Genomic DNA, 13587 nt, shown 5'->3' with positions numbered 1-13587 from the left:
GTGACAGGACCTTAACTTGTATTTCTCTGGAAATGAAACAGCTGTGTCCTTTCATCAGTTAAATCATTAGAGGAGATTAATATGAAAAACCATCTGTAAACAGGACCAACCCATCACTGGCAGGAAACAGCCAGCATTGTTGTGGTTCTCCAGAATGTACAAAAACGTCAGAATAACGTCCAATGTTAATAACAAGAAGTATCTGCTTGAGATGGAGAGGCATTTGAAACTGGCAAAGTGGTACAAACCATAAGCCTGCACGACACAGGAAGGTTAACGGTGTCAAAGATGATCAAAATACGAAATCTTTACACTTTAATTTATTTATTTTTTCAACGAAGTAGATATAGTAGACAGAGTGTATGTATAGTAGATACCAGTAGATATTGTAGATACGGAAAACACAGTAGATATAGTAGATAGTTATTTGTAGATAGCATAGTAGATACAACAGATATAGTAGATATAGGATAACATATGAAATAACACAGATATAGTAGATACAGTGTGTTTATAGTAGATAATATAGTAGATGACACAGTAGATATAGTAGATAACCGAGTATATATAGTAGATAACCGAGTAGATATAGTAGATAACCGGGTAGATATAATAGATAACTGAGTAGAGATAGCAGACAACAGAGTATATATAGTAGATACCAGAGTAGATATAGTATATAGTCCCGCAATTGTTATTTTACTGCTGCTGTTTAAATACTTGTTACTTTTCTTTTCTATTTTTTTACTTATTTTTCTTAACTTCTTAAAACATTGTTTAAGGGCTTGTAAGTAAGCATTTCTCTGTAAGGTCTACACCTGTTGTATTCGGGACATATTACAAATACAATTTGATTTGAGATAACAGAGTAGTTGTCACGTTCCTGACCTGTTTTCTGTTGTTTTTGTATGTGTTTAGTTGGTCAGGGCGTGAGTTGGGGTGGGCATTCTATGTTATGTGTTTCTATGTTGGGTTAAATGTGTTGCCTGATATGGTTCTCAATTAGAGGCAGGTGTTTGACGTTTCCTCTGATTGAGAACCATATTAAGGTAGGCTGTTCTCACTGTTTGTTTGTGGGTGATTGTTCCTGTGTCTGTGTATGTCGCACCACACGGGACTGTTTCGTTTGTGTTCGTGTATGTGTTCGTTCCTGTTCGTGCGTTATGTTATCTCGTTCAGGTTTGTTCACATCGTTTCTTGTTTTGTAGCTTATTCAAGTGTATTTCGTGTCAGTGTTCGTCTTGTCAATTTAATTAAATCATTATGTCTACATACCTCGCTGCATGTTGGTCCGATCCTTGCTCCTCCTCATTCGAGGAGGAGGAATATGACGAACGTTACAGAATCACCCACCAACAAAGGATCAAGCAGTGGGGTAACGGGCAGCAGCGACAGCAGCGGCCAATTACACAGGACTCCTGGACATGGGAGGAAATTTTGGAGGGAAAAGGACCCTGGGCTAAGGTTGGAGAGAATCGCCGCTCTCGGGAGGAGAAGGAGGCAGCTAAAGCCCAGGTGCGGTGGTATGAGGAGGCAGCACGTAAGCGAGGCTGGAAGCCGGAGAGTCAAGCCCAAAAATTTATTGGGGGGGAGGGGGGGGCTAAAAGGGAGTGTGGCGAAGTCAGGTAGGAGACCTGCGCCAACTCCCTATGCTTACCGTGGAGTGCGAGAGTACGGGCAGACACCGTGTTATGCAGTAGAGCGCATGGTGTCTCCTGTACGTGTGCATAGCCCGGTGCGGGTTATTCCACCTCCCCGCACTGGCAGGGCTAGATTGAGCATTGAGCCAAGTGCCATGAAGCCGGCTCAACATAACTGGCCTCCAGCACGTCTCCTTGGGCCGGTGTACATGGCACCAGTCTTACGCATGGTGTCCCCGGTTCGCCTACACAGCCCAGTGCGGGTTATTCCACCTCCCCGCACGGGTCGGGCTATGGGGAGCATACAACCAGGTAAGGTTGGGCAGGCTCGGTGCTCAAGGGAGCCAGTACGCCTGCATGGTCCGGTATATCCCGCGCCACTTTCCCGCCCCAGCCCAGTACCACCAGTGCCAACACCACGCACCAGGCTTCCAGTGCGTCTCCAGAGCCCTGTTCCTCCTCCACACACTCTCCCTATGGTGCGTGTCTCCAGCTCAGTGCCTCCAGTTCCGGCACCACGTACCAAGCCTCCTGGGCGTCTCCAGAGCCCTGTACGCACTGTTCCTTCTCCCCGTACTCGCCCTGAGGTGCGTGCCCTCAGTCCGGTACCACCAGTTCCGGCACCACGCACCAGGCCTATAGTGCGCTTTGAGAAACCAGTGTGCCCTGTTCCTGCTCCCCGCACTAGCCTTGAGGTGCGTGTCTCCAGTTCGGTACCACCAGTTCCGGCACCAGGCCTACTGTGCGCCTCAGCAGGTCAGAGTCGGCCGTCTGCCCAACGCCGCCTGCACTGCTCGTCTGCTCAACGCCGCCTGACCTGCTCGTCTGCCCAGCGCCGTCTGAGCTGCCTGCACTGCTCGTCTGCCCAGCGCCGTCTGAGCTGCCTGCACTGCTCGTCTGCCCAGCGCCGTCTGAGCCATCCGTCTGCCTAGCGCCGTCTGAGCCATCCGTCTGCCCAGCGCCGTCTGAGCCATCCGTCTGCCCACCGCCGTCTGAGCCATCCGTCTGCCCAGCACCGTCTGAGCCTTCCGTCTGCCCAGCGCCGTCTGAGCCATCCGTCTGCCCAGCGCCGTCTGAGCCATCCGTCTGCCCAGCGCCGTCTGTGCCATCCGTCTGCCCAGCGCCATCTGAGCCATCCGTCTGCCCAGCGCCATCTGAGCCATCCGTCTGCCCAGCACCATCTGAGCCATCCGTCTGCCACGAGCCTTCAGAGCCGCCCGTCTGTCCCGAGCCATTAGAGCCGCCAGCCAGTCAGGAGCTGCCAGAGCCGCCAACCAGTCAGGAGCTGCCAGAGCCGCCAGCCAGTCAGGAGCTGCCAGAGCCGCCAGCCAGTCATGAGCTGCCAGAGCCGCCAGCCAGTCATGAGCTGCCCTCCAGTCATGAGCTGCCCGCCAGTCATGAGCTGCCCTTCAGTCATGAGCTGCCCTTCAGTCATGAGCTGCCCTTCAGTCATGAGCTGCCTTCCAGTCATGAGCTGCCTTCCAGTCATGAGCTGCCCTCCAGTCATGAGCTGTCCTACAGTCCGGAGCTGCCCTCCAGTCATGAGCTGCCCTCCAGTCATGAGCTGCCCTCCAGTCATGAGCTGCCCTCCAGTCATGAGCTGCATCTAGTCCGGAGCAACCATTCAGTCCGGAGTTGCCCCTCTGTCCTGAGCTACCCCTCTGTCCTGAGCTACCCCTCTGTCCTGAGCTACCCCTCTGTCCTGAGCTACCCCTCTGTCCTGAGCTACCCCTCTGTCCTGAGCTACCCCTCTGTCCTGAGCTACCCCTCTGTCCTGAGCTACCTCTCTGTCCTGAGCTACCTCTCTGTCCTGAGCTACCTCTCTGTCCTGAGTTGTCTGTATTTAGGAGGGGCCTTGGTGAAGGTTCCTGGACCATGGTCGGGGGCGAGGGTCGCCACTCAAGGGACGCTAAGGAGGGGGACAAAGACAATGGTGGAGTGGTGTCCTCGTCCTGCGCCGGAGCCGCCACCGCGGACAGATGCCCATTCGAGGAGGAGGAATATGACAAACGTTACAGTAGTTATAGTAGATAACAGAGTAGATATAGTAGATATAGTTGTCACGCCTGTCAGGACCCGGTGCGAGAAACAGTCACTAATAATCGTCAGAACCCAGAAGATGAGGCAGACACAGCAGTACTAGAGATGGTGGTTTAATAAAAGAACAAAATCTTCAGGCAAAGAAACTAAATCCACAATGTCCAAAAATAAAGCCAAGAGGCACAAAATGGAAATCCTCCAAAATACAAAAGAAAGTCCACAAAGTGGTAAAAAACAGCAGGGAAAAACAAACCTCAAAAGACTACTCAAATAATACACAAGAACTAAACCAGAGAACCTCTGGAAAATCCAACGAGAGAAATATCTGTATAAAACAAGGCTGGGGCTGGGTGCTAACTTACAAACACTGAGCAAGGAACTGAGGAACACACAGGGTTTAAATACTAACAAGGGAATGACCTACAGGTGCAAACAATAATTAGAGCAAGAAAAACAAAAGGTACAAAAAAGGTGCAATGGGGACATCTAGTGACCAAAACCCGAACAGTCTTGGCCAAAACCTGACAACGCCCTGACCTTAGTTATCTATGTTTTCTGTATTATTTTGGTCAGGTCAGGGTGTGACGAGGGTGGGTATGCTTGTTTGTCTTGATTAGGGTTTTTGTATGTCTTGTCTAGGTGTTCTGTATGTCATGGGGTGTTTGTTAGTCTAGGCATATTGTAGGTCTATGGTGGCCTGACTTGGTTCCCAATCAGAGACAACGATAAACAGCTGTCGATAAACAGCTCCTGGCTGGCTGCTCTGGGATCATATTTAGGTTGCCATTTTCCATTTTGGTTTTGTGGGTTCTTGTCTATGTGTAAATGCCTGTTTCAGCACTCGTTGTGTATAGCTTCACGTTCGTTTTGTTATTTTGTTAGTTTGTTCAGTGTTCTTTCTTTATTAAAAGAAGAATGTATTCATATCACGCTGCGCCTTGGTCTCATCACTATGACGAACTTGACAATAGAGATACAGAGAAGACATTGTAGATATAGTAGATAACAGAGTAGATATAGTAGATAACATAGTAGATATAGTAGTAACAGAGTAGATATAGTAGATAAGAGTAGTTATAGTAGATAACAGAGTAGATATAGTAGATAACAGAGTAGATATAGTAGATAAGAGTAGATATAGTAGATAACAGAGTAGATATAGTAGATAAGAGTAGTTATAGTAGATAACAGAGTAGATATAGTAGATAACAGAGTACATATAGTAGATAACAGAGTAGATATAGAATAAGATTTTTTAAAATACCAGTTGGATGTGACGTTGGTATTTTGTAAGGACCTTAGCTTGTATTTCTCTGGAAATGAAACAGCTGTGTCCTTTCATCAGTTAAATCATTAGAGGAGATTAATATGAAAAACCATCTGTAAACAGGACCAACCCATCACTGGCAGGAAACAGCCAGCATTGTTGTGGTTCTCCAGAATGTACAAAAACGTCAGAATAACGTCCAATGTTAATAACAAGAAGTATCTGCTTGAGATGGAGAGGCATTTCAAACTGGCAAAGTGGTGTAAGCTATAATAAGCCTGCACGACACAGAGAAAGGTTAACGGTATCAACGATTATCAACATATGAAATCATCACACTTTGATTAATTTTTTCATTCACAGCTCTCTATCCCCACGACTTCTGTTCCTGTTCATTAATTACTCATTTTGGGGTTTTTTCTTCTCAGAAGTTATGAATATTATGAAGGACATTATTAACTCATAGGGTTTATTTCAGAGAGTATGTAATAATCAAAGATTTAAAAAAATCTATTGATTAATTAGTTGCATTGCAGAGGATACGGCTGTCACATCTTAATTTGAACCAGTTTCACACAGGAGAAAATAATCCTACAGCAACAGAATAATAATAATTAATGGACGTTTTTTTGTAGAATTTGATACTTTTTTCATTAGGGCAAATTAAAGTGGAAATTACTAACGTTAGAAGCCATTTTAAACCTCAGACTACAAGCTTGCATTTGATCAAATGTCAGATATTTATATAATGTAGTTGAAGGTCATTAGGATGCCATAGTGATTTGTTGTGGAACATATTGGTTATACCAGAACTAACCCAGTTGATAGACCTGCAAAGCCACATTCCCCTTATGTTATTAGCATTGTGATAGTGAGGGGGGCTGTGATGGCAGGTTCACAAAGTCATGCAACACTAACATTTGCAATATCAAAACAATATATGTAAATACAAGTTTGGTGCCAATATACACAGCAGTGCAAACACATACTACTCTATATAATGTCCTGTCAATTGTATAGACACTGATTATCTTGTATTTTCCTTTATAGACTGAAGAAACAAATGACATTGAGGATTTCATATGATGTCCACAGGTTTTGTATGAGAACAGAGACAACACAATGTGCTGAGTTCCACAATAGCCGTAACCTCCACTGGATGGTTTCTAGAAGGTACAGGACGTTTTATATTTGTTATAACAGGCTGTTTTCACCAGTATCATAAAATGGTATGTTTGGTTACACCAGGCTGTTTTCACCAACATCACATTGGCAATATTTTGCATGGTAATTTAAGAATAATATACACACATCCTGTGAAACTTGCCAAGCACTAGGAAGAGGGAAAAGTAACTAAAATAACTAGGCAGAGGGGAAAGTAACTAAAATAACTAGGCAGAGGGGAAAGTAACTAAAATAACTAGGCAGACGGAAAAGTAACTCAAATAACTAGGCAGAGGGGAAAGTAACTCAAATAACTAGGCAGACGGAAAAGTAACTCAAATAACTAGGCAGAGGGGAAAGTAACTCAAGTAACTAGGCAGAGGAGAAAGTAACTAAAATAACTAGGCAGTGGGAAAAGTAACTCAAATAACTAGGCAGAGGGGAAAGTAACTAAAATAACTAGGCAGAGGGGAAAGTAACTCAAATAACTAGGCAGAGGGGAAAGTAACTCAAATAACTAGGCAGAGGGGAAAGTAACTAAAATAACTAGGCAGAGGGGAAAGTAACTCAAATAACTAGGCAGAGGGAAAAGTAACTCAAATAACTAGGCAGAGGGGAAAGTAACTCAAATAACTAGGCAGAGGGAAAAGTAACTCAAATAACTAGGCAGAGGGAAAAGTAACTCAAATAACTAGGCAGAGTGAACAGTCCAGTAAATAAAATAACTAGGTAGTGAACAGTAAATAAAATAACTAGGTAGTGAACAGTAACTAAAATAACTAGGTAGTGAACAGTAACTAAAATAACTAGGTAGTGAACAGTAACTAAAATAACTAGGTAGTGAACAGTAAATAAAATAACTAGGTAGTGAACAGTAACTAAAATAACTAGGTAGTGAACCGTAAATAAAATAACTAGGTAGTGAACCGTAAATAAAATAACTAGGTAGTGAACAGTAAATAAAATAACTAGGTAGTGAACAGTCCAGCAAATTAAAAACTAGGTAGAGCGAACAGTAAATAAAATGTAAACTGTCACACTGTTGTATGCATCCAAGAGGTTTGTAATACCACATAATTTCCTCGTTGAAACAGTGAAATCCAGACTCACAATGGGAGTTCATTAAACCAATTGTGGTGTGAATAATCCTTAATGAGCATACAGTGAAAGTGTTACATTCATTTTCCAGACTCTGTGTGAGCAGCAGAGTATCTCAGAACTCCTGCATGTTAGGGGAGCATTACTCATGTGTAATGAACCACTATCCTCTACCAGGATAAATATTTGACTTATTAGATGCAGTAAATTGACATCAGCATTCCACACTAATGGAATCAGTTCAAAACCACTTGATTCTAATTTTGCCTGGGAGCCTCTTCACACGCAGACCAGTGGAATTAATTATTTATACAGCACTCCTGAGATGTCAACACTTTTAAAATCCCTTGTTGACCAATCACATTACATCACTGCCAAGCAGAAGGTTATATATAAACATCTGTTCATTGAGCACTGTTGTCATACTAGGTATCTTCCATTGGGACTGCAACGGGACGGATTCAACTGCTTGGGCTGTTCTGGTTCTGAATAAAGCAACATTGTTTCACTCTGTGCCCTTCAACATTTGAAGTGCATACCGTAGGTAGGTCAGTTTCTTTGTTGCAAAGGCATGCATTGGCTGCAACGCACTGATTTACATGCTTTTTAAGTTCAGCCTCATCGCAGAAAATCGCAATATTACATAAATAGGGTTAAAGGAGCATGTTATAACATCTAACTGTTTGAAAGAGGCAACTGTAAAACATAAATCCCAGATTCACCTGGGGAGGAGGAGGAGGAGGAGGAGGAGGAGGAGGAGGAGGAGGAGGAGGAGGAGGAGGAGGAGAAAGGTTGCGTTGCCCGATGTGGAGAGAACGGGTGTGGGGGGAATATGTCTGTATCTGGATGCCAGATATGCTGTAAAGCATGTTTTTCTTTTCAGCGTAGGAAGCACTGGATGAAACAGAGAAGGCTATAAGATCAGTAGAGGGTTTACTCAAGTGCTTTTATTAGATAAGCGTCAGACATAGCTTAATAGCTCAAGTGCAAGGGTCGAACAGGAAAAACAACAGGTTGGTGACTATAAGAACACATTCTGCACTGGCTGTCTGTCTTCTCTCCCAGTTGGGTCTCAGTAGACATGGCCATGAGGTGCTTCTGTCTGCTGGTGCTGCTGCTCGCTCTGGAAGTGTGTGAAGCTGACCGTGGTCGGGAGTGGGCTCACCACGGGGCATCAATGTTCGCCGACCTGACCCCCAATGAGATGCGCCATGTCCGGGACTACCTGCAAGGAAAGCCAGAGCTGGGTCTGACAGCGGCCCGGGGCAAGTCCCTGAAGAAGAATAGCATTCTGCTGATGGAGCTCCACCTGCCCCGCAAGCACAAGGCACTGAGGGCCCTGAACCGGGGCCAGGCCAAGCCCACGCGCCAGGCCAGGGTGGTGGTGCAGTTCGGGAACCAGTCCCAGCCCAACATCACCGAGATCATCGTAAGTCCACTTCCCTTTCCTACTTCGTACAGGGAGAAGACCTTCAAGGGAGACAAGCCCATTCGGTTTGAGTCACGGCCCATTACAGTGGCTGAGTACTCGCACATCATCGACATCTTACAGAAGATCACCGCCAAGGTCCACAAGGTGCTGTTTGAGACCACGGGGGGATTTTCCTTCCACAACTGTACCGACCACTGCCTGACGTTCTCTGACATTGCACCCCGTGGTTTGGAGTCGGGTGAGAGGAGGACCTGGATCATGCTGCAGAAGTTTGTGGAGGGCTACTTCATCCATCCTGTGGGCTTTGAGGTCCTTGTGAATCATAAAGACCTGAACCCTGAACGCTGGACGGTGGAGAAAGTGTGGTACAATGGCCAGTACTTTGACAAGGTGGAGGAACTGGCGGAACAATACGAGAAAGGAACGCTGGATAAAGTCAAACTTCCTGACCATGACGACGAGGACTTGTACTCCACTTACATTCCCCGTGGGCACAGCAACACCCGCACCGACATCCACGGGCCCAAGCTGGTGGAGCCCCAAGGCCCTCGCTACCATGTGGATGGGAACTTTGTGGAATATGCCGGCTGGTCCTTCGCCTTCCGTGTCCGCTCCTCCGCCGGCCTCCAGATCTTCGACCTGCGCTTCAACGGAGAGCGTATCGCCTACGAGGTCAGTCTCCAGGAGGCCATTGCCTTCTATTCAGGCGCCACCCCCGCCGCCATGCAGACCAAATACATTGACGCCGGCTGGGTCATGGGCACCCATGACTACGAGCTGGCGCCTGGCATCGACTGCCCTGAAATCGCCACCTTTCTAGACCTGCACCATTACTACGATACGGACAAGCCTGTACATTACAAGAACGCCCTGTGTGTGTTTGAGATGACCACGGGGATGCCTCTGAGGAGGCACTTCAACAATAACTTCGAAGGGGGCTACAACTTTTTCGGGGGTCTGGAGAATCACGTGCTGGTGCTTAGGACCACCTCCACCGTCTATAACTACGACTACATCTGGGACTTCCTCTTCTATCAGAACGGAGTGATGGAGTCCAGGGTCAGTGCCACCGGTTACATCCACGCCACTTTCTTCACGCCTAACGGACTACACTACGGGTCCAAGGTGTATAACTACGTTCTGGGCAACCTGCACACGCATCTCATCCACTACAAGGTTGACCTTGATATTGCTGGTGAGTTCTGTTCTATCAATCTGGTTGTGTGATTATGTCATTCAGGATTCAGGAACCACATTTTGTAATTCTGTGAATGGTTGCTGATTATCTGTCTGTAAAGCTACAAAGTTCTGTCTATATGTAAATACAGCAATTTATATTAACACATGGGTTGGTATACTTTCAAAATAGAAAGGAAATAAAATACCAAAGAAATAAGGTGACAATGTTCACACGTACAGGCTTGTGTTCTAGCCTCTGTTTAATCTGACTTCTAGGGAAGAATGTCAAATTCTTGAAGGTATTTTAGATCTTTGGTCCACCATTGCATTATGGGTGTTGCTCCTAGATGGTTGGTTTATGATTGTTGCTCCCAGCCAAATACAACAACATGAGATTATGTCAGCCATTGTGATGAATCATTGACAAGAAACCCAAAATAACCTTTCATATCATGTGCCATGGGCAATACAACTGATAAATGTGATGATATGCCTAGTCTGTGCAATATCAGAACATTACTTCAATGCCTAGGTCCACTGCATTTCAACTCAACAAAGGGCAATAAAGGTTTCAAATGCATTCATTATTGCATCTCAATTCTTCTTTTGAAATTGAAATGGAATTAATTGCAAACACCAGCCCTACTTGACCCCAGCCCTACTTGACCCCAACCCTGCTTGACCCCAGCCCTACTTGACCCCAACCCTGCTTGACCCCAGCCCTACTTGACCCCAACCCTACTTGACCCCAACTCTGCTTGACCCCAGCCCTACTTGACCCCAACCCTGCTTGACCCCAGCCCTACTTAACTCTAACCCTGCTTGACCAAAGCCCTGCTTGACCCCAACCCTACTTGACCCCAGCCCTACTTGACCCCAACCCTGCTTGACCACAGTCCTGCTTAACCCCAACCCTGCTTGACCCCAGCCCTACTTGACCCCAACCCTGCTTGACCCCAGCCCTACTTGACCCCAGCCCTACTTGACCCCAACCCTGCTTGACCCCAGCCCTACTTGACCCCAACCCTGCTTGACCCCAGCCCTACTTGACCCCAGCCCTACTTGACCCCAACCCTACTTGACCCCAGCCCTACTTGACCCCAACCCTGCTTGACCCCAAATCTGCTTGACCCCAACCCTGCTTAACCCCGTTAATATGATTGCTTTTGTCAAACGCTCCAGGTCGGGAGAACAGCTTTGAGTCGATGAACCTCAAGTATGTGAACTTCACCAACCCATGGAGCCATAAACATTCCGTCGTCCAATCCAAGCTCGTCAAGACGCAGCACCAGACGGAACGCGGCGCCGCCTTCCGCTTCGGCAAGAAGTTCCCCCGCTACGTGCACTTCTACAACCCCAACAAGAAGAACAAGTGGGGCCACCAGAAGGGCTACCGCATCCAGTACAACTCCCACGCCAACAGTGTGCTTCCCCGTGGCTGGAGAGAGGAGAACGGCATCAGCTGGTCCAGGTAACGACAACACACAGCTAAAGGGACTGTTCACCCTGAAAATCAAAGCTTAGCAGAAGTGTTCATACCTCAATCAACTTCAGTTCATCCCACACCATCTGTTGAGTAGTTCCCGCTGTAGACAGAGGATATCTGCAGGTCACTACCAAAAATGTATGGGAAAGATTGGCACCATCTAATCATATGATGGGGTAGTATGCGTACTATCCCTTTGAAGGTCAGGTAGGCGAAACAGCACCACTTGCTGCCCCAGGAGCATTTGTTATTGTTTTTTATTCGGAGGAAAAAAGCATCCATCAACGTGGTAGAAAATAACTCTACAGTTGTATCGAAGAATGCAGTGTTCTGTAATGACGGCCGAGAGATTCAGATTATTACAGCATCGGACATCTACTGTCAGACAGTTCGGATTCAGTCTGAAGTGCACTACATATGATGTGTACTGGTGAGAGTGGCTTCCTCTGTATGTAGATACCCATTGGCTGTGACCAGACACAAGGACAGTGAGCCCACCAGCAGTAGTATCTACACTCAGAACGACCCCTGGGAGCCGGTGGTGTCTTTTGAGGACTACATCTGCAACAATGAAAACATCACTAACCAGGTGAGACCTATTGTTACCAATAACTCAACTCATTCTCAGACTCAAAATAGAAGCTTCCCTACCCTGGATGGCATTATAATTGTATAATAACTAAATAATAAATACAATCAATCAATTAATCAATCAACCTGTCTCCTGTGTAGGACCTGGTTGCCTGGGTGACGGTGGGCTTCCTGCACGTGCCCCACTCAGAGGACATCCCCAATACGGCGACGCCCGGCAATGCCGTGGGCTTCTTCCTGCGTCCCTTCAACTTTTTCGACGCGGACCCCTCTCTGGCGTCCCGCTGTACCGTCATCGTCCGGCAAGACAAAGAGGGCAAGCCCAAGGTCCAGAGATGGACCCCAGAAGTCGTAGGTCACTGTGTGACTGACAGGCCTTTCTTCTACAACGGCACCTACGCAGGAGTCTGAGGGACTGGTGCGACTGACAGGAAAGACACAAAATGGAGGTTCCATCCTTGGTTCTGAGGATGGAAATCATGTAAATGCTAAATGATATATTCTGACACAGGCATTAATAAAAGTTATATGATATCGTTCCTGTTAAAATGTGAAAGAATAACTTTTTTTTTTAATGAGTGTGCAAAAGTATTGCAACAATTTACCATTCCTATACATAGGCCCATTTCATTAGAAATTTCATTAAAAACTCTCTAAAATCATAACTCAGACACATTTTACCATTCTACATACATACTCTACCAGTCAAAAGTTTGGACACACCTACTCGTTCAAAGGTTTCTCTTTATTTTTTACTATTTTCTACATTGTAATAGTGAAGACTTGAAGACATGAAATAACACATATGGAATCATGTAGTATCCCAAAAAAACTGTTAAACAAATCAAAATATATTTTTCAAAGTAGCCACCCTTTGCCTTGATGACAACTTTGCACACTCTTGGTATTGGTGGGAAAGTCAATACTGACCTGTGACTACTACAGGGAATCAGACCGTGTTTAGCTATAGGGAATATTTTATTTGTTTTTTCCAGTCAAGGTATGTCCTGGAACAGTCCACAGACGTCTACAACTCTTTTTCCTTTCCTCTGCTTTTTCAAAAACTAATTGATGTACGTTGGAAAGGTACAGAAAAACAGCTGTAAGGATCTTGGTGAGTAAGAGGACCAGTGCAAGCAACGGCATTGACGAATGGGAAGTTATGCTTGAGGATAGAGTATTTGACCACCGTGTCAAGTGTTTAACCTATTTTTTGTTTTTAAACACCATCCATGATGAATAAGAAGTTACAACCCCATATGTCATCCATCTTAGAGAGAAGCATTATCAACCTTAGAGTGAGGTTCCCTGAGGAACAACCTTAGAGTGAGGTTCCCTGAGGAACAATCTTAGTGAGGTTCCCTGAGGAACAATCTTAGAGTGAGGTTCCCTGAGGAACAACCTTAGAGTGAGGTTTCCTGAGGAACAACCTTAGAGTGAGGTTCCCTGAGGAACAACCTTAGAGTGAGGTTCCCTGAGGAACAACCTTAGAGTGAGGTTCCCTGAGGAACAACCTTAGAGTGAGGTTCCCTGAGGAACAACCTTAGAGTGAGGTTTCCTGAGGAACAACCTTAGAGTGAGGTTCCCTGAGGAACAACCTTAGAGTGAGGTTTCCTGAGGAACAACCTTAGAGTGAGGTTCCCTGAGGAACAACCTAAGAGTGAGGTTCCCTGAGGAACAACCTTAGAGT

The 13587-nt window shown here is 45.9% G+C and overlaps 1 protein-coding gene across 1 annotated transcript; it reads left to right on the top strand.

Moving 5' to 3' along the window:
• Positions 1–8290: 8290 nt before the first annotated feature.
• On the top strand, positions 8291–12368 carry LOC129823371 (amiloride-sensitive amine oxidase [copper-containing]-like). The gene is made up of 4 exons (XM_055882290.1): positions 8291–9836; positions 11003–11291; positions 11763–11895; positions 12039–12368. The coding sequence occupies exons 1-4, from the start codon at positions 8291–8293 to the stop codon at positions 12306–12308; spliced, it is 2238 nt and encodes a 745-aa protein (XP_055738265.1). The 3' UTR covers positions 12309–12368.
• Positions 12369–13587: the final 1219 nt, after the last annotated feature.

Source organism: Salvelinus fontinalis, chromosome 25 (assembly GCF_029448725.1).
Source record: "Salvelinus fontinalis isolate EN_2023a chromosome 25, ASM2944872v1, whole genome shotgun sequence".
Taxonomy (NCBI): domain Eukaryota; kingdom Metazoa; phylum Chordata; class Actinopteri; order Salmoniformes; family Salmonidae; genus Salvelinus; species Salvelinus fontinalis.
The sequence above is the reverse complement of the archived record's forward strand: the minus strand, read 5'-3'. Positions and strand labels throughout refer to the sequence as shown.

Bases quoted from the DNA above. Each gene is read 5' to 3' on its own strand.
- LOC129823371 (XM_055882290.1), top strand. From the start codon at position 8,291: ATGGCCATGAGGTGCTTCTGTCTGCTGGTGCTGCTGCTCGCTCTGGAA. The intron at 9,837-11,002 runs GTGAGTTCTGTT...CAAACGCTCCAG, and splicing joins GGTTGACCTTGATATTGCTG to GTCGGGAGAACAGCTTTGAG. The intron at 11,896-12,038 runs GTGAGACCTATT...TCTCCTGTGTAG, and splicing joins ATGAAAACATCACTAACCAG to GACCTGGTTGCCTGGGTGAC.